This window comes from Salmo salar, chromosome ssa03 (assembly GCF_905237065.1).
Source record: "Salmo salar chromosome ssa03, Ssal_v3.1, whole genome shotgun sequence".
In the NCBI taxonomy this organism is placed as follows: Eukaryota; Metazoa; Chordata; class Actinopteri; order Salmoniformes; family Salmonidae; genus Salmo; species Salmo salar.
In genome coordinates this window covers 26,510,201-26,531,140 of record NC_059444.1, presented here as the reverse complement: position 1 = coordinate 26,531,140, position 20,940 = coordinate 26,510,201, and the positions used below count along the sequence as shown (strand labels likewise).

General features: G+C 40.0%; 1 protein-coding gene across 1 annotated transcript in view; it reads right to left on the bottom strand.

Annotated features, from left to right (window-relative positions):
- LOC106599334 (sickle tail protein homolog) overlaps positions 1-11,183 on the bottom strand; it is a 54,367-nt gene extending 43,184 nt beyond the window's left edge. Inside the window, exon 1 of the mRNA XM_045716025.1 lies at positions 10,361-11,183. Coding sequence (XP_045571981.1) covers positions 10,361-10,586 — 226 coding nt within the window. The 5' untranslated portion in view covers positions 10,587-11,183. The remainder of the gene's footprint in view (positions 1-10,360) is intronic.
- Positions 11,184-20,940: the final 9,757 nt, after the last annotated feature.

Genomic DNA, 20,940 nt, shown 5'->3' with positions numbered 1-20,940 from the left:
GCCAGAATTGACGCTTGGCATTCAGGCCAAAGAGTTCAATCTTGGTTTCATCAGACCAGAGAATCTTGCTTCTCATGGTCTGAGAGTCCTTTAGGTGCCTTTTAGCAAACTCCATGCGGGCTGTGCCTTTACTGAGGAGTGGCTTCCATCTCGCCACCATAAAGGCCTGATTGTTGGAGTGCTGTAGAGATGGTTGTCCTTCTGGAAGGTTATTCCATCTCCACAGATGAATTCTGGAGCTCTGTCAGAGTGACCATCTGGTTCTTGGTCACCTCCCTGACCAAGGACCTTCTCCCCTGATTGCTCAGTTTGGCTGGGTGGCCAGCTCTAGGAAGAGGCTTGGTGGTTGCAAACCTCTTCCATTTAAGAATAATGGAGGCCACTGTGTTCTTGGGGACCTTTAATGCTGCAGAAATGTTTTGGTACACTTCCCCAGATCTGTGCCTCAACACAATCCTGTCTCAGAGCTCTCTGGACAATTCCTTCGACCTCATGGCTTGGTTTTTGCTCTGATATGCACTGCCAACTGTGGGACCTTATATAGACAGGTGTGTGCCTTTCCAAATCATGTCCAATCAATTGAATTTACCACAGGTGGACTCCAATCAAGTTGTAGAAACATTTCAAGGATGATCAATGGAAACAGAATGCACCTGAGCTCAATTACGTGTCCCATAGCAAAGGGTCTGAATACTCATGTAAATAAGTTATTTCAGATTTTTTATTTTAATACATTTTCAAAAATGTCTAAAAACCTGTTTTCGCTTTGTCATTATGGGTTATTGTGTGTAGATTGATGCATTTAAAAAAAAAATCTATTTTACAATAAGGCTGTAATGTAACAAAATGTGGAAAAAGTCAAGGGATCTGAATACTTCCCGAATACACTGTATTTTAGCAATTACATTTACGTTTGATACTTAAGTAAATTTAAAACCAAATACTTTTCGACTTTTACTCAAGTAGTATTTTACTGGGTGACTTTCACTTTTACTTGAGTCATTTTCTAGTAAGGTATCTTTACTTTATCAGGCTTTGATATTTGATGTGATTAAGCGGAATATAATTTGTCACATTTAGTATTTTACTGTTCATAAGAACAGAACAAAATTATACATTATAAAATTATCATTTCATACAGTAATGCTTTTGCATGGTGCACTAGCGTATATAAGTGTGTACTGTATTAGGTTATTAAAAAAAGCTCAAATTAATATAATCACATCATCACGATGATTGGAAATGTAGCCTATATGTTCATAAATAATATTTAATTCTCCTATAGCAGAACATCTGACATTTCGGCTAGTTTTTCAGTCAATCCCCCCTCCCCCCCAAAAAACTGACACATTTTGTTCAGCAGTTGAATTGATTCAACATGAAAAGCCTGCCAAGTGAATGTGTCACTTAAGGTCCACTGTGTGACAGTCCGCACAAGTGGAGATAGGCAGAGACAGAGAGAGAGAGAGAGAGAGAGAGAGAGAGAGAGAGAGAGAGAGAGAGAGAGAGAGAGAGAGAGAGAGAGAGAGAGAGATGTAAGGGAAGCAGCAGATAGAGTTGAGAAGAGGAGAGGAAGCCTAGTCTTTCGCTCTCCTTTTGACAAAGCTAAGCTGATTGATCTAGTTCACTTCTGCCCCGAAGGTGGATCTCTGGTCTGCCTTGCTGCATTGGTTCACTGACTACGCTCTACACAGCCAGCAAGCGAATGCTTCAGCTTCAACTACATATCGCTTTGTACAATGCTGGAAAATGTCACTATGGTTATAAGGAGGATTTTTTTCTGGATGGGTTTTTGTATCCTTATCTTAGGGTAGTGTGGCACAACCATTCACATTCTGAGAATTGCATCTCCATGCCAGTGGCGTACCGCAGTTTTTGTGCGGCCCCTACTAGGCCTGAACATACTAGAGGGGCTATGTCATAAACCCTCGAAGCAGAGGCGTCATGCCCATAGGGGGCACAGAGGCACGTCATGTTTAACAGATATTTGTATTTATTTAATTTAATTTTGTTATTGTTGTTTCTCTGTAATACTACTAGCCACCTAGCAATTTTATGAAGTTAGCTTTAGCTAGCCCAGATAGGTTCAGAATCTCCCAATCTCATAAGTAGCTACCAAGAAGCCTGTAATATGTATTTTGGATGGGACGTTAAATGGGTGTCCTGACTCTCTGTGGTCACTAAAGATCCCATGGTACTTACCGTACGAGTAGAGGTGTTTTCTCCGCTGTCCTGGCTAAATTCCCAATCTGGCCCTCATACCATCATGGCCACCTAATCATCTTCAGTTTCCAATTGGCTCATTTATCACCTCTCCTCCCCCCTGTAACTTCCCCAGGTTGTTGTTGTAAATGAGAATGTGTTCTCAGTCAACTTAGCTGGTTAAATAAGGGTAAAATAAAACATGTAATACATAAATAAAAGAAGTCATTTCAGGCTATCCATCAAGTTAGAGCAGCTAGCTGGCATGCCTGCTGGCAAGGTTAATAACTAGATATACTGAATAAGACTCACAGTCCTTTCAATCTTTTACCCAGATTTTAGCAGAGATGCAGAGAAGCATATTTAGTTTCTTTAAAAAAATAACCGCCAGTCAAGAGGTATGCTTAGAACCACCAGTCAAGAGACAGCTCAAGAGGTATGCTTAGATATGCAGAAAAAGATACTGTACATTTTTGTTTACGTATAATTAATTAAGCATAATGATTATGGCTCTAGATTGCATTTAAAAGGCTGTTTCAGGGGCTAGAAGGCTAGCCCCCCTGCAGACCATCCTCATGTACTTTGTGCCCCCTCAGATTTTTGCCTCGAAGTTCCAGAATGGTGTGGAAATGGGAGCCATATTGGTCAGGGAGAAATCCAAATCAGTCTAATTGGAATGAATGGCAGTGGAGGCATAACCCTGATTCTACTTATGCAGGAAAATACAACAAAGGCATGTGATATATCAGAACCGATGAAATACATTTATTGTAACCTAAAATATTGTCATATAATCATAAATACAGTTTATACGGGTTTTATACACATTTTCTGTATAGCCTCTAAAATATATGCAAACAGACCATAAATGTCAACATTTTTGTTTTCTTCGAAAGCTGAGAATGCTATTATATGATACAATATCAGTATTTGTTGCTTTTACAACTTGTCTAAGTCCTGACTTCAGCCAGTGTATGGCTGTGGATTGACAGCATTGTTTGAATAGAATGTTGGCATATTGGCAGTTAATTAGAAACATTCATGGACTTATTCCTCTAAAACTGTCTGGCTAGCTAGCTAACAAACATACAGTACAGATAAATTATTCAAATTCATTATTTTAACTCAATATTTTATCACAACACTGGCAAACCATTGGGTGGGGGCCCCCAGAGCCTGTAGCCGCCCCTGCACAATATGAGATGCTTTGCTCTGGCAAAAGACCCCTATTGGTGGGCAAGAAGTATACTGATTTTTGTAGCTCTCAATGGATTTATCATTGTGTAGCATGTCATATTCCAGGACAGAAACAAATGGACACTTCACTCACAAATGTGGACTTCCAAACTAAATAAATCAAAGGTAAAAATTTAAAAGCACTCTAAACATTAGAGGGTATAACGACAATCAGAGTTGGAGGTGGTGACAAAAGTGTCCGGTCTAGAGGAGGAAGACTACATATTGTTGATGTTGTGAGACTGTTTTTTTTATATGATGCACTTCACGGAGTCTGAAAGCTGAGAAATTCAGCCTTGAAAATATGCTATGAAATGGTATGTGACAAGGTTTATATGACCTCATGAGCTAGAAAAAAAGAAAAACGTATGAGATGATTGTGAAGGAGTCCTGGGAGAGCAATACTGTAATAATTTTTGTTTTACTCTCCACTTCTGTCTGCTCCCAAGGCTACAATGCCATCCTATTCAGACCCCTTATTTACTAGTCAACGTAGTGCACTATGTAGGGAATAGGGTGCCATTTGGGACACTGCCTAGCTCTATCAAGAATACAGCCCTCCTGATCACTGACTCAGTAACAGAAGTTATGTCGCCCCCCCACCTTTTGAAACTCCTGAAGGACGCTGGCGTGTCTGTTAAGAGCTGACACTGAAAATTCACTTATCTTTTAATTATCTAGATTGCCCAACAAACTTCATCAAAAACCTATCCCCGTATCCATCTCATGTAAAGATATGGGGAGGTACGCCTCACCAACTTGAAATCAAAACCTGTGTTCAAAGTCATTAACTTGACCCTTCAGTCAGTTTTCAAAGATGTTGAGAGGGTGGTATTTATGTGCTGCCTGATATAGCCTATAACCTACTAGGCCTATATATAACACTGATGGCATACTGTAGCAATAAAACACCTAATATCACAGGCAGACTTTCACAATAATAGTTGCCTCACATGACAGCAACCTGTTGCTTGGTTCAGGGTATTATAAATAGAATGAAAGTCTAAACTGATTATGTTCTGTTTAATAATAAGACATGCCCTATTATGCTCAATATCAGCTTTTATTAACTTCGCCAACCACAGTTTCAAAATTAATGTTCTTCTTTTGTTGCATATAAGGTAATTTGGCATGCTATCAAGAAGGATTAGGTTAATTACAAAAGTTTCAGTAACCTTGTGTGAACTTGCCCCAACATGGCTTTAGGTTACACTAATCTAATGGGTTATTAGCATTAGCTCATACAGAATGCGCTTACGTTTTCTCCCCCTAGCTTAGTCACCCTTGTTGAATGATTTACATCTCATACTATGCTACCAGCACTAATGTGCGGGGGAGTGTTTTCAATAACTGGCTTGGTGGGGGCTGTCAAGCATGTGGCGTGCAACAGAACTTTACAACAACAATGAAAGCACAGAACAATAATGCCCTTATATACTGTAAGAGGTTATGGACACCAAGAGAGGGGGGGCAGGGGATTTTGTATTTTCTTTGCCTGTATGGCACGATTAGCCATAACATATAGCTACAGATAATGAAAGGCTATGTCTATGCTCCTCTATTGGCCTGTCAATCTACCAGAGGAAAGATAAACAAACGCCAAAGAAAACTGTCATTCAAAAGGGTTATTTTCAAGTTAAATAGGTACATTTCTGCAGGCTAGTTGGGTAGCTACTGTAAGTCAGTCTGAGTCAACCATCAACTTGGAAGCGAGGAGACATAGTTCCAGTTATAAGTCAGTCGTTTGGAGAATTGAGGATGGTTTTCCAAATGGGAGAGCAGGAATTATTTATATTGTTTACGGGGACACTGGCGTCCATGATGCCAACTGTATGCATCTCATCCCAAGACTACACCAAAGCCACAGAAATTGCCATCTCAAGCTAGTATCACCTAAATCATTCTCAACAAGGGATCAACATGAAGTCTAAATGGACTGAGCAGCTGTTTCAGATGTTGTGTTGTGTTCATTGAAGCACGCATCACAGATTTGTGGCTATATAAAAAGACAAATGTCATTGGACCTGTAGTGTAGAGGCTGTAGCAGCGGGAGGTGGGGGTTGGGACTGACGGGATAGGATGAGGCGGACTTCCGTCTGATCTGAAATCACGCAGCTGTCAGAGCAAATCAGGGTTTGCTAGCTAGGCTGCTGCCTGCAATTAAAAATTTGTACAATTTTGGAAGCACACTCACAAGGGTTACATAACTGAAAATGAAGTGACTTAGTCCAAATGAAAAAGGTCTGTTATGTCTAATTAGGCACAGATAAGTATTTTTGGGGGCAATAAGGTATACAATAAGGTATACAATGTAATGAATATTATTCACATCCTGAATCCATTTCTACCCCACATCATAAAAAAACGGTCTTCATATTTCCATTGACAGAGAGCATTTGGGTCCAATTTCACAAGGTTTGCACGTTATGTGGATCATTAATCTGATAGCGATACCATCAGATTTGGCTATCAATTTAATCTAGCCTCCTGAATGTTGCTGTTTAAAAGCATAAACTTACACACGTCAATACTTAAAATCACATCTCTATCTTTGGAAACAAGGTGTTGATAAGGACACGATTGTCTTTATCTAAAAAATAGGCATCACTTTGAAGCTGAAACCTGTGAAAGCGTGTTGAGATCTGTTTTTGCTTTAATACTACAGTTTTGGGTGATCTTGTGGGTTAGCGATTCACTTAAACCCCCTTTCTGACATCAGAAACATATGCTTGAACTGCAGGAATGATTTCCACCAGACGGTGTCCACTGCAAGTCTTTGTGAGGTGCAAAACAAAAAGTCGATTAAAAGTGAAAACGATAGCTATAATTATATACACCATTCACAGATTACTGGGAGTGTTGAGGCCCAACAAACAATTAGAAATGGGCAGGTACGAGCCTCAAGCCACCGTTTAGAGATACAATTACACTCTATGCCAACTCTAATAACTGTGAAACATCAAAATCTGTGACAATTATTCATACACACACGAAAACGCAACAGGTTATTTACTCCAAACAAAATTGCAAAATTACTATCACTCACGATAGAAGACCACTACTATTCTATTGTATCCTATTTTAACTCTACTGTATGTCATTTGCATGTCACAGCAAGTGTGAGAAGATGTGTGAGAATATTTAAGCCGAGGCCTCAGTGTGAGAAAGAGAGTTCATCACAATGTAAGGAGAAAGGGAAGACCTTTCAAAAATAGGATGGTTTCAGGCAGTGGTCGCTACCCCTAGCGGTGGAACTGCATTGGGGTTGCCAAAATGCAAAAAAAGACTATATAAAAGTACATATAGATTATTGTATGAGACAATATACAAACGTTTTGAGAAATATAATTTGAAAGATACAATTTTATTGAGTCAAAATGATTGATGTAAAAATGAAAAATGACCGATTTTAAGGTTGTGTCATTAGATTTGCGGCGGGGTGGGATCGCAATAATTTTTTGGGGAAAAAATGGGGTCCCCAGAAATTCTGCCGGAAAAATTTTAGTCCCCACTGAAAAAGTTTGAGTAGCAATGGTTTAAGGGTGGTTTAGCGCAACAGTCTTGTATCATGTCCCGAGAGGAGAGCAGAGGATTAGTGTTCAGATCTTTCTCCGAATACATGGAGCCGCTGGTGTTAAATCTGCCACTGGCAGCAGCTGACGATAGATAGACAGCCACAACAAACGTAATCTGTTATAGGACATGTATTGCAGCCATTATTCGTCAGCTCAAACGACCTAGGGAACCTGGGGTGTAGCCTCTCCGTGCATGCATGAAGCCAGAATGAAATTTAATTGTATAATACATTGAGAACTGGGCTTGGAAGTCTAGCAATATTTTCAGAACTCCAAGAGGAAGTTCCTTAAATGATGAGTTATGACATTGAGCGAATTTTCCTATGACTTTGTTAGAATGTTTCTGGAACATCGCACTTGACTAAAAACAATAAAAAGCTGCATAGAAAAGGAAAATAAAAAATGAAAGTGGAAAGCAAAAGGACTTTTATACTTTTATACTTCTACTAGTGTGAATAGGCCACATGCACCTGTGAGTTGAATTCTCTCACACCCTCATTTGTACTCTGGATAGTGTGAGAAATGTTTTTTCTCTTTGTGACTGATTCCAGCTGCAGAGTTGGCAAAGTCAAATTCAATTTGTAATCAGACGGCCTGCTGCAGCAGTTGCTTTTGAACAGGGGCAGGAGATTAACTCAACTCTACTGAAAGGGAATGTGATGATAAGAGGGCAAATGTAACTAATCAGCACAATGAGAGCTACAAGGATTGACCCGAGGGCTTAATCCACTGGCAGATGAGGGGGCCTAGGCAGAACAATGTGGTCAGACTCATGTGCTTCACCCAGGAATGCATGACAACACAAAATGACCCTCTGACAGGGTGATCTAAGCTCTCTGCATACTGTACAGTAATTGTGTGTGTGTGGCTGTGTGTGGGTGTGTAAATGAATCGGGGGGGGGATATGACTGCTACGGCACAGAGTCATGTACAGTTCTGTCGGCTACCGTAGCACTGTAACACTGGCTGTACATCATCAGATCTATTATTCATTTGTGGTGCAAAGAAACTTCTACAGAACTTCCATACAGCATCCTATGACTGATACAGTACATCAACAGAAAATAAAGACTTAGTAAATTGCCACTAAAGGCTTGCAGTACAGCAGTGAGTGCCTTAGACTGCTCTTTCCATGACATAGACTGACCAGGTGAATCCAAGTGAAGCTATGATCCCTCATTGATGTCACTTGTTAAATCCAATACAATCAACGTAGATGAAGGGGAGGAGACAGGGTAAATATGTTTTTTAAGCCTTGAGACAATTTAGACATGGATTGTGTATGTGTGCCATTCAGAGGGTAAATGGGCAAGACAAGACATGTAAGTGCCTTTGAACAGAGTATGGCAGTAGGTGCCAGGTGCACTAGTTTGTGTCAAGAACCAGAAAGCTGTTGAGTTTTTCACGCTCAACAGTTTCCTGTGTGTATCAAGAATGGTCCACCACCCAAAGACATTCAGCCAACCTGACACAACTGTGGGAAGTATTGGAGTCAACATGGGCCAGCATCCCTGTGGAACGCTTTGACACCTTGTAGAGTCCTTACCCCGACTAATTGAGGCTGATGGCAAAAAGGGGTGTTTGTTTGCTATATGTTTGGTATATTCAGTGTAAGTTTGGTATACTCAGTTGAAGTCTATAGACATTAAAGGACCAGTGCAGTTTTATATATATATATATATATATATATATATATATATATATATATATTTGTTAATGTTGTAAATGACTATTGTAGCTGGAAACAGCAGATTTTTTTTATGGAATATCTATATAGGAGTACAGAGGCCCATTATCAGCAACCATCCCTCCTGTGTTCCAATGGTACGTTGTCAAAGCTAATCCAAGTGTATCATTTTAAAAGGCTAATTGATCATTAGAAAACCCTTTTGCAATTATATTAGCACAGCTGAAAACTCTGGAGCTGATTAAAAAAGCAATACAACTGGCCATCATTAGACTAGTTGAGTATCTGGAGCATCAGCATTTGTGGGTTCAATTACAGGCTCAAAATGGCCAGAAACAAAGAACTTTCTTCTGAAACTCGTCAGTCTATTCTTGTTCTGAGAAATGAAGAAATTGCCAAGAAACTGAAGATCTCGTACCACGCTGTGTACTACTCCCTTCACAGAACAGCGCAAACTGGCTCTAACCAGAATTGAATGAGGAGTGGGAGGCCCCAGTGCACAACCGAGCAAGAGGACAAGTACATTAGAGTGTCTAGTTTGAGAAACAGATGCCTCGCAAATCCTCAACTGGCAGCTTCATTAAATAGTACCTGCAAAACACCAGTCTCAATGTCAACAGTGAAGAGGTGACTCCGGGATGCTGGCCTTCTATGCAGAGTTGCAAAGAAAAAGCCATATCTCAGACTGGCCAATAAAAAGAAAAGATTAAGATGGGCAAAAGAACACAGACACTGGACAGAGGAACTCTACCTAGAAGGCCAGCAGCCTCTTCACTGTTGATGTTGAGACTGGTGTTTTGCGGGTACTATTTAATGAAGCTGCCAGTTGAGGACTTGTGAGGCGTCTATTTCTCAAACTAGACACTCTAATGTACTTGTTCTCTTGCTCAGTTGTGCACCGGGCCTCCCACTCCTCTTTTTAGTCTGGTTAGAGACAGTTTGTGAACCCACAAATGCTGATGCTCCAGATACTCAACTAGTCTAAAAAAGGCCAGTTTTATTGTTTCTTTAATCAGCACAACAGTTTTCAGCTGTGCTAACATAATTGCAAAAGGGTTTTCTAATGATCAATTAGCCTTTTAAAATTATAAACTTAGATTAGTTAAGACAACGTGCCATTGGAACAAAGGAGTGATTGTTGTTGATAATGGGCCTCTGTACGCCTATGTAGATATTCCATAAAAAATCGGTAGTTTCCAGCTTCAATAGTCATTTACAACATTAACAATGTCTACACTGTATTTCTGATCAATTTGATGTAATTTTAATGGACAACATTTTTGCTTTTCTTTCAAAAACAAGAACATTTCAAAGTGACTCCAATCTTTTGAACGGTAGTGTATGTGTAATAGCTTTTTTTTTTTTTTTGGTGGGATGGAGTTTTAACCTCCATGGTGACATCACCAGGTGGTAAATGAGTTAATAGACCAATAAGTAAGAGAGTTCCAAACCTTTTCTGAAATAAGTTTTCCCCTCCCCACACAGACCACTCCCAGACAGTTGAAGAAAATTCTTGCTTGAGAAAATGCTTTTTGCTAAGATGTTTTTTTTTAATGACCATTTTAATTGAAAATAATCACAGTAAGGAATTTAATTGTTAGCCAAAAATGTTTTGATACTGAAATAAAATCAGCTGCATTGGACCTTTAAGACTTCCTACCTTTGGCTGTGATGGAGCCGGACTTTTGGTGTCCCTCCTCCAGTGGTGTCTGCTGGGCAGGTTTGGGTCTCACAGCATGTAGGTTCCCCTCACTCCCAGCCCTCATAAGCCTCTCCCCGACCCGCAGCATACAAGATCGGTTACCTGCCGGGCACTCCTTCCTCTGAGAGGGCTGCTTGGACCCTGCCGAGGATGGTCTGCCCTGCCTGGATGACTTGGATGTCATCTTTCCACCGCCGAGAAGAGTTCCGGTCAGATACTCCAGGGCGTCTTGTATATCCCTACGGCTTGCTCCTCTCTCTCTCACACACTTCTGTCAGTCAGTCAGTCAGTCAATCCAGTTGGTAATCAAACTCTATGGGTGATCGCTGTAGGCTGAGTGTCAAGTATTGACTGGACACGAAAGCTGAGCTGTCTGTCGCCTACAAGAAAAAGGTATTTTAAGACAAAGCCAGCTCCTTAGTTAGATAGACTGTAGTTCATCAGCTGAGAGTCGATTCCACGTGTGCACTCTGCCGCGCTGTGCTGTGCCGTGCAGTACGGTCTGCATTGGGAGAGTCACAAGCCCCCCTCTCTCTCTCTCTCTCTCTCTCTCTCTCTCTCTCTCTCTCTCTCTCTCGCACTGTTAATCTCTTCACATGCTTATAGTAAACGATCCTTAAATGATCCTACACTGTTGACAAATGACCCCTAATCTAGTCAAACGGCTGCCAGTGGGTAAAAGTTTAAACCCATCCTTAATATGAAGGTAATCTCAGAGCAGAATGTTTAGCCTACACCGTACTAATTCATAAGGCTGCAAACAGCACAGATGATTACAGTTTGACAGTTGTAATGCTTCTGCTGGGAAGGCATGGATTCCAGCGTATGCATGCAGCTACAGCCTCACTAACAGAGAGGCAGATATATTCTGTAGAGTAGTGAGCTCTGCTCTCTGATAGGCTGCCTCTTGGAAATCTGCATGCCCTCCCCAGCTGCTGGTTAGTGAAGTGGTGTATTAAAGAGATTGAACGGAAAATGTTTGTTCTGCTGGGTGTGACTTTCTATAGAAGCTTTCATGTCATGATATTCAGATGGATTTTGAGATGTGCATAATTTTTGGCAGCTGTTTCGGCGTGAGCACTACTTTCAAAACTACTGGCTGAAATGATACAAAACCTTAATGACACATCATAGTTCACATCATCAGATATTACAGATATATAGGTGTACTGACAGACAAACTAACAGATAAGCCTAGTTGTAATTTAAGATAATGGTAGGCTACATAGATACAACAGGGATTTGGTTCATTGTTAGAATATCTCTGAATAATTCATGGGTTCTTTGGACATAATCCAAACAGTTGATGTGTGTTTAGATGACAGGAGAGATTGAATGTGTTAGAAAATGCCATGACAGAAAACAGTAACAACTAAAATATAGGTGGATACAAATAAATATAATATATTACAATTACAGAAACAGGGTAAATAAAATAGCTGGGTATGGATAAAATAAAACACCATACTGTAGCATAGCATGTGCATGTCAAAATCCATCTGAATAACATGACATGAAAGCTTCTATAGAGAGTCACACCCAGCAGAACAAACTTACCCAGACACTGAAACGTGCCAGACACTGTCCTGATTCAGAGGGGTTGGCTTAAATGCGGAAGACGCATTTCGGTTGAATGCATTCAGTTGTACAACTGACTAGGTATCCCCCTTTCCCTTTCCTTCCCCTCCCCCGTTTTGAAGAGATGGGAGAATTCAGGAAGTATAACTGACCCAGTGATGCTCCCAGTATCCGACGCTCCCAGACTCCAATGCTCCTAGCCTCCATAGCCTCAAGAGGATTAGGATGTGAGATGTGTCAGTCGGATAAACATAGCCAGGAAATCACAAATGAAAGCCATCATGTCAACTAAACACCCTCTCCCTAAGCCTTTCTTTGTGGGCACATTTAGAAACATACGTATGTAACGACTTTTCCTAAAAGGCTGGCTGGGGTTGGTTTTTACATAATAATATATTAGGTTTGTATAGAATCCCTTCTATTAAAAGAGTACACATAGGGTATTGTGGTGAAATTCATCTGTCTGTGTTGCTGGTTGGAACTCACCTCATTCTTATAGCCATAGAAACCCACAGTACAGGTTCTCCAACAGTTAAATGTGGGGTAATGGAATGTGGTTCAGCTTCTCACTAAACCACTGATCTCCACTCTCCCTATCCTACTAGACCTCCAGGAGTTAAACTAAATGATCTGTATTACAATCCTCTATTAAGTCCTGGCCGCCTCACAGTTAAATGACCCAGTTCAATCATATAGTATAAGGGACTGATTCTCTCTGTAGTGATGGAGGACGAAGACTCTTCCATTGGACTGTTCCCTCACCATGATACTGACACAGGATGGTAAAACTTCATCACCATGGGAACAGCCCTTAGGGGTTCCATGGTATTTGTTAATGAGGAGTTTCTGCATTGGTCACAGAAGTCCCTGAATATTGGTGACTTAACATTTGTATGGCACTGAAACATTGAGAACAAGTCCTGCCATAATCATTTCTGTAGGGTGAAACTTTGGCTTGCTGAAATTCTTACCTTGAAGTTGTAGGCTTAACATGGCTTGGAGACTATTCTTGTCTTCAATAAAGTAGACCCCCAAACTATCTAAAACACAGCCAAATAATAAAAAAAAAAAATATTCACAAAAGGACAATCACAATCTAATAAGACAACTAAGTATATTATTTACTTACAGAACATTTCAAATGTAGAACATGTTTATTGTTCAAATCAATGCCCCCAAAAAGAGCCATCATGCAAATTTCCGGAGACCAATTGAAATGTAGCTCAGTCGGTAGAGCATGTCTCTTAGTGGATTCGATTCCCAGGGCCGCCTATACATGAAACATTAATGCACGCATGACTGTAAGTCGCTTTGGATAAAAGCGTCTGCTAAAAAGCGTCGGTATACATTACATTACATTATAGGCCACTAGTGTTAAAACACTATGTTCTAAAATGTACAGACAGTATATGCATACAGAGGCATGGGAGTGTGTAGATTAGATGCATCATTAACTGTCATCATCATCATGGCTGGAGAACCGCAACAATTTTGGGGTCTTACTGCATTTCAGGCTAAGATATGGCTAAGATACGTTCTTTGCAGTTTTAAAGCTAATTTCCTGGAATTCAATTTTTTTTGCCATGGGGCAGGGATTTTCTTCTTCTGTTTTATAGCTCATCTCATGTTTTTGTTCACATTATTCACATTGTGCTATCATATGCTACCTGGGGACCCCATCCCAAAATATACAGTATATATTATTTTTGCGTTGGGGGCCCCCTGGAGGTTTGGGGGCCCAGGGCACGTGCCCTGCGTGCCCGTTTGGTAACCCGGCCCTGGTCATCATTATGATTAAGATCACTGTCCTGGCTCTCTGTATCATATATGGGTGTGTGGTCTATTTGCAGGCTAATGTCCCAAAATATCTCCCCACCACATGTTCCAGGAGGAGACAGTTTCTGCTGTCATGATTCTCTGAAGCATAAAAAATGGCTTTAATAGGGGTTTATTTTAAGAAGCTCTGCTCTGCTCTGTCCCTTCATGTCCTGAGAAAGGGCCTGGCCAAAGGGGGTTTCCTTAGCCCTGAGCAATAGCCCACAGACACAGGCAAGGAAGCACACAGAGGTCCCTAGCTACGCTTTCAGGGTTATGGGAATATGACCTGGCACAAGCAGTATGACCAGTATCTAGTGGGCACTTGAGAGGGCACTGTTTTACAATCGGGCAAGTTGATCAATTCCAGATTAAAGCCTTGCAGAGAAACACCAGTAACTTAGAGGAAATGCTTGAAGATATACACCACTGATTAACGGGGGCTGAGCTAGAGCGGTGTTTGTGAGACAAGGACGGATGCCAAAGGGGTTCGGGGCCGGGTCTTTTATACAAAAACGTCTGTAGATTCCGAATTGTTTGAGCTACAAAATTGTTTTCCTCTACGACTCTCACAAGCTACAAAGAGTCATTAGAAGGTAAGGGGTTCCTCAACACAGAAGATCATTGGAAATCCTAGGATATACAGTAGTATCTATAATACTATAATAAGCTCATATAGTTTCTGTGACAAACTCCACACAGTTGTCACTGACTAGTTGGATATTCATTTCCCAGTGAGCAAACAATTCCTGTACTTACATCATTCTTATAAATTCATTTTTATCAGGTTTTTCTTTGGTGGACCATATTTTTTTTATTGACATTTGTCAATAAAACTCATGAATGCAACTGTTTGTGTCAAATTGTTTTGTGATGTACTTGTATCCCTGGTTGTCCTGAAAAGAAAATGGTAAAACACTTCATTGTGCGGCGAAATATGCAGTGCTTTCAGAAAGTATTCACACACTTAGACTTTTTCCACATTTTGTTGTGTTACAAGGTGGGATCAAAATTTATTGTAATTTTTTTGTCAGCGATTTACACAAACTACTCTGTATTGTCAAAGTGGAAGAAAAATTCTAACATTAGTAAACAAATCCAAAAAAGAAAACACATATATCTTGATTACATAAGTAGAGTCCATACATGTTAGAATCACATTTGGCAGAGATTACAGCTGGGTAAGTGTAAAAGCTTTGCACACCTGGATTGTACAATATTTTCACATTATTCTTTTTAAAATACTTCAACCTCTGCCAAGTTGATTGTTGATCATTGCTAGACAGCCATTTTCAACTCTTGCCATAGATTTTCAAGACAATTTAAGTCAAAACTGTGACTAGGCCACTCAGGAATATCCAATGTTGTCTTGGTAAGCAACTCCAGTGTCTATTTGCCCTTGTGTTTTAGGTTATTGTCCTGCTGAAAGGTGAATTGGTCTCCCCGTGTCTGTTGAAAAGCAGACTGAACCAGGTTTTCCTCTAGGATTTTGCCCTAAACAATTCCCTAGTCCTTGCCAATGACAAGCATACTCATAAAATGATGCAGCCACCACAATGCTTGAAATATGAAGGGTGGTTCTCTGTGATGTGGATTTGCGCCAAACATAACGATGTTTATTCAAGATAGGAAGTACATTTCTTTGTCAATTTGTTTGCAGTTTTACTTTAGTGCTTTATTGCAAACAGGATGCATGTTTTAGAATGTTAGTATTCTGTACAGGCGTCCTTCTTTCACTCTGTCATTTAGGTTATTGTTGTGGAGTAACTAGAATGTTGTTGATCCATCCTCAGTTTTCTCCTATCACAGTCATTAAACTCTGCAACTGTTTAAAAGTCACCATTGGCTGGGTGTAGTGATACACCATCTAAAGTGTAATTAATAACTGCACCATGCTCAAAGGGATATTCAATATCTGATCTTTTTGTATTTTTACCCATCCACCAATACGCGCCCTTCTTTGCAAGGCATTGAAATACCTCCCTGGTCTTTGTTTTTTAATCTGTGTTTGAAATGTACTCCTCGACTGAGGAACCTTACAGATAATTGTATGTGTTGGGTACAGCGATGAGGTAGACATAACCGATAGGGTTGAACTTCACCTTTATGTAGCTAATAGCCAATGACAGGTGTTTTTCTGTGCTTTTCACAGCACAGGCAATAGGGTGAATTTTTCAATGTATTGAATGTCAATACTGTATTCTTCTTTAATATCCCAAATCTATTGTGTATAACCAGATAATTGTAGCTGTACTTTGGTGTTGTTATTGATACTGAATGATGACTTATTTTAATGTTTGGAACAAGGTGAAGGAACAAGTGTCTTCTCAGAGCTCTCTCTGATGCCCTCGTGTGGCCATATATGGATATCATATTTGGGAACATTTTCAGACCCTGATTCGTTAAACAATTTTTTCAATTACTGTAAAGTAAGTCATATACTATGCTTCATCCGTCAATGTAACATAACATTTTAATTACCAAAACATCACATGACATTCAACATTAAAAAACACAAGCAATGTTTGTTTCATGTTTCTGAATGAAACCAACCTTGCAGCTCTTTTCAGCAGGGCTCAGAGAGGGCCCTTTATTCCTGCTTCTCTGAGTGACTTATCAGGAAATGTGATTTTGTCATGTTAATTTAGTTGTGCTTCCCTGAAAGCAGCAGAAGAGGCACGTGAAAGGACAATCTTGTGTACTTTGGCAGTGTGACTGAACTGATACAGAACATCCAATGAGAGGTGAATAAGAGAGATTTGCCAAGTGACTTATGGTTTATTGATTTTATTGCCACTCTTGGCCACAGAAACTGATGGAGAGTTTACTATCTCAGAGAAATGACAGAGAACATGGAGGAAAATTACTAAAATATCCTTGTAGGCCTTCAAGTGTTTCCTCTCCATTAGGCCCTGATATAAAAGTGTTGCCAATTCACACACGGTTGGCATGAAATATGACAGTCATTATCTCCACAGACTGGGCATAAAGTGGTTGTGTCATAATCATAAAGGAGCCATTCTAGTTTTTACTGTTATTGAAGCACATTGTAATGGTCTCGACTTGGACGGGATATAATATGGCTGAGGCTCCTCTCCTCAAAAGGCTTGTGACCATTAGAGATTCTATTTCTATGCGTGTGATGTCATCACATAAGAGATCAGAGATGATGTTGGAGGGAACAGATGATATTATGGAAGTAAAATATCTGTATTCTGAATAATATACAATTAGTGTTCTGGCCCCTAAAATCAGTTTAATACCTTTTGTATTACAACACTTCTCTGCTCCCACAAACAAACCATATGTCTGATTAAACCTCAAAGTGTCAGATGCTACTAAACCTCTGACGAATTAATTACTTATTTATTTGCATATGTAGGCTTCGCAGTTCGGATGATTTCAGTACGGGACGTCATTTGTTCCAAATATTCAAGTTTCCTCTGCGTGATGTTATTTTTGTTGGCTGTCCTGGGTGGGTTGGCCTATAAGAGCTTTGTTTCGATTTTTTTCCTGTCCAATCTGGCTCTCTCTGTGTGTGGACCATGTTGTGATCCCATGGGGTTAATTTGCTGACTCTGTCTGTCCCCTTAACAAGTCGCCTGCTGTGGGCTCTGGCTGCCTCTGAATGATTGCGTCATGTGCGGCCAGGCTTAATCTATTTTGTGGCCAGGGTATTTAGTGATTTCATCAGGCCTTGGCTTTCCCCACGTGAGCTATAACTTTTACTCTATTCTATTTTAGAGGCTACAGCAATGGAGGTGATATTTTGGACGTTCCAGATTTTGTGGGCTGAAAGCAAGATGACGCTTGATTCTGATTAAATCCTTTAGCAATAAATGAAAAATATTATAATATAACTTGACATTTCTTAGAATGTTGTCTTTTTTTGTGAATCAAAATTGAATACACATGCTATGTGTATGCTGCTTGCAGATTATATGGAGTCTACATTATGGCAACAGCCTGTTGAATAATTGGCTGAGTGCCCAACTCTGCCTTGGTTGGTTGATTAAAAAACAACAGCTTTGCTGACCTGATTACCACAAAGTACTAATAATATTAAATACTGGGGTACTGCATTACAAATGCCATTTGAACTACTACTACTGTGGTTATTACCAGTGCCGTCATTCAGGGCAGGTGTTTCAGCCTAGCTCAGTGCTTTCTGTGGCGGAGGGGCAGCCAGTGGAAAATACAGAGCCTAGTGGTTAGGTAATGTTCTCTAGTTGTGCTGTGATTGGCTCAGTGTTCTGTCACTCATGTGGACACTACACCACCGCCTAATCTAATGTTAGAGCTCGAAAATTCAAGCCCCTTGGGTGCTGCCAAAGAGTTACATTAGAAGTGCCCATCCAAGAAGGCTCAAGGTCATTGGCCACAGATAAAATGACGTCAAATCACGTTATATCTACAGTAGCTTTGATTGGACTGATCATCATACTTTCAAAATCTTAGATAGCAGTCATCATCATGAATGAAGTTGACAATCTACCGGCAAATCCTTTTTAATCCTTGTCATATGAAGAGAAATAATGAAGATAAATCATTGATAAAACGTATCAGTGCTCATTGGCCATTGGACATAAACATTACATAACAAGTTGTAAATCACAAATTCAACAATGAGTGGTTTGGAAGGAATCAGTGGCTAACTCATCGCAAAGCATTCACTAACCTGATATTCAGTGGAGTGGGTGTGTGGTCCCAAGTCTGGGTTTAAGGGTCTCTTTTCCAAGCTTAAAATTATTAACATTCAACATTGGCCATGCTGTCAATCCAGCAAGATTTATGCCGTTCTCAAAACAACTGTTAACTCAGGAACTGGGAAATCTGACTTCAGTGAGTTCAAGACAACTGGGAACTCGGGGGAAAAAACGAGCTCCGACTGGGAAACTTTGTCTTGAATGGTCATCCAACTCAGAATTATAAGTTGGGAACTCAGGCCTCTTTCTAGAGCTATGACCTGAAGATTACTGACGTCATCATGATTCAACCTTATTTTTTTAGAGTTCCCAGCTGTCTTGAACGCACCATAAATTCAGAGAATGCCAGACTTTGATGAAAAAGTTTGATGACACATTCTTTCCCACGAAGGACCTTCCTGTTCAAGTGAGTACAGTACAACAAGGTGTGTCAAAAAAATGTATTGTATGCTGCTGCATAAATTATGTAATATGCCAGGGAGATATGTATACTGTAGCTAAGAAAGTAATACTAAGTGTATGTTGTGTAGTGAGCTGTTAGTAGCCCATGAGCCTCACCCTAGTCATTTGGTCTATTTTCCCCTCTTAATTTAGCCTACTGTTCTGACTTGGCGGTGCACATGTAGCCTATAACCTGTTTCAGAGAAATGTAATCATCGAATATTGTAAGAGCTTTCATTGTCTGCTTATATGCCCCCTTTATTTATCCTATGGTTCTGACTTGGTGCACAGGGAGAATATTGTAAGAACGGCCCATGTTCTGAATTCTGTCACTGTACATTTCAAAAGTGCTGAACAAATAGTTATATTGAATACATCTGTCCTAGCTCACTCACTCAATCCGTAATTTCTTATCCGCTTGTCGTCCCCTTAATGCTAAATTGTGATTATTTCGCCTCTATGACCTATTTATTGCCTTACCTCCCTACTCTTCTACATTTGCGCACACTGTACATAGATTTTTCTATTGTGTTATTGACTGTGCGTTTGTTTATGTGTAACTGTGTTTTTTTTTTGTCGCACTGATTTACTTTATCTTGGCCAGGTCGCAGTTGTAAATGAGAACTTGTTCTCAACTGGCCTACCTGGTTAAATAAAGGTAAAACATTATTTTTTAAATTTTTTAAATATGCCATAGTTTGCACATCTCAATTGTCAGTATGAATCACATTTGTTTTAGCAAATCAGCCATATAAGTTATGTTTTTTTAAGGCAGTAAATGAGACTGAATTAACTGTTTCTCTGCCAGACAAGGCTCTGCTGATAGCCAGGTGTAGCAGTGTAAAGGTGTTAGGTCTGCTGTTGGGACAGCTTTATGTAGGCCCTAACAGTTTGTGGGCACCGTTTGTCACCGTTATAGTGCAATTCATGTATTGTTTAGTGTTGTGTAGTGCAGTGCTTTGCTGGCATACATCCCCCCCAAAAATATGGTTTAACCTACCAAGATTTACACGCTAAAATCGCCTCTGGTTATTACCATTACAAATGTGTTACATAGGCCTCCAGCTCATGGTTGTAAAATTAAATACAAAATGTAACTTTACCGCAATTAGCCAGCATCAACAGATTGACTCATGTGGTCTTTCCCTAAAATATGAATGTGATAAATGTGCAGTTTATCACTGCATGATCTAATTCCCCAATGAGGCACTATCCTATTACCACCAGAGGGCAATGTGTTTCCTACAACTCTGCACCATGACATCATTGTGTGAAATTGTCCTCAATTCCTTGCGTTCTCAGGTCCATCCTCTTTCATTTCATACAAGCACATTAGTTTCCTCTCCTCGCTTCCGATTACCCTTGACCTTTTTCAAAATGAGGCGAGGATATACCCGAGCATCCTCCGCCGGAGGAGAGGAGCAAACTCCTCTGTTCAAATTGACATTCTCCTACATATGGCGACCACGAATCTCGATTAACCAGAAGTAAAAGTGAATCTGTCCACGAGGGTTTAGGTGACCACTTCTCCGCTTTTTCCGGGTCTCGGCGAGGAGGATGTAGGAGTCGAGGAGAGGACAGACTTTTCCAATTGAGAATCTCACAAAATGTCAGTCATTCGTGACATAGGCCTAACAGATTTAAATTCCATGAAAATGGAAAGGTAAATAACAACACAATGGAAAGACCACAGTACAATCTTTCTCCTATGCATAATACAACTGTAATGTAAGCCTACCGACACTGTTGTTTATTTTGTGTTAAGTTTCTGACACTTCTGGCCTATGAATAAACTTGACTATAACACATAGTCTATCAATAGCATTGCAACAGGGCCTATGCAAAGGCCAAACAACATCTTTACGTCTTTAAACTTTCAATTGCAATTCAAAGTATTTAAACTGCAGTGAACATGCTTTTCTTACATGCCTCGGAATGACATTAGAAACAATTATATCAATTAGAGACAAAGAGTTCACAATGTCTTGCGTTTTCTGT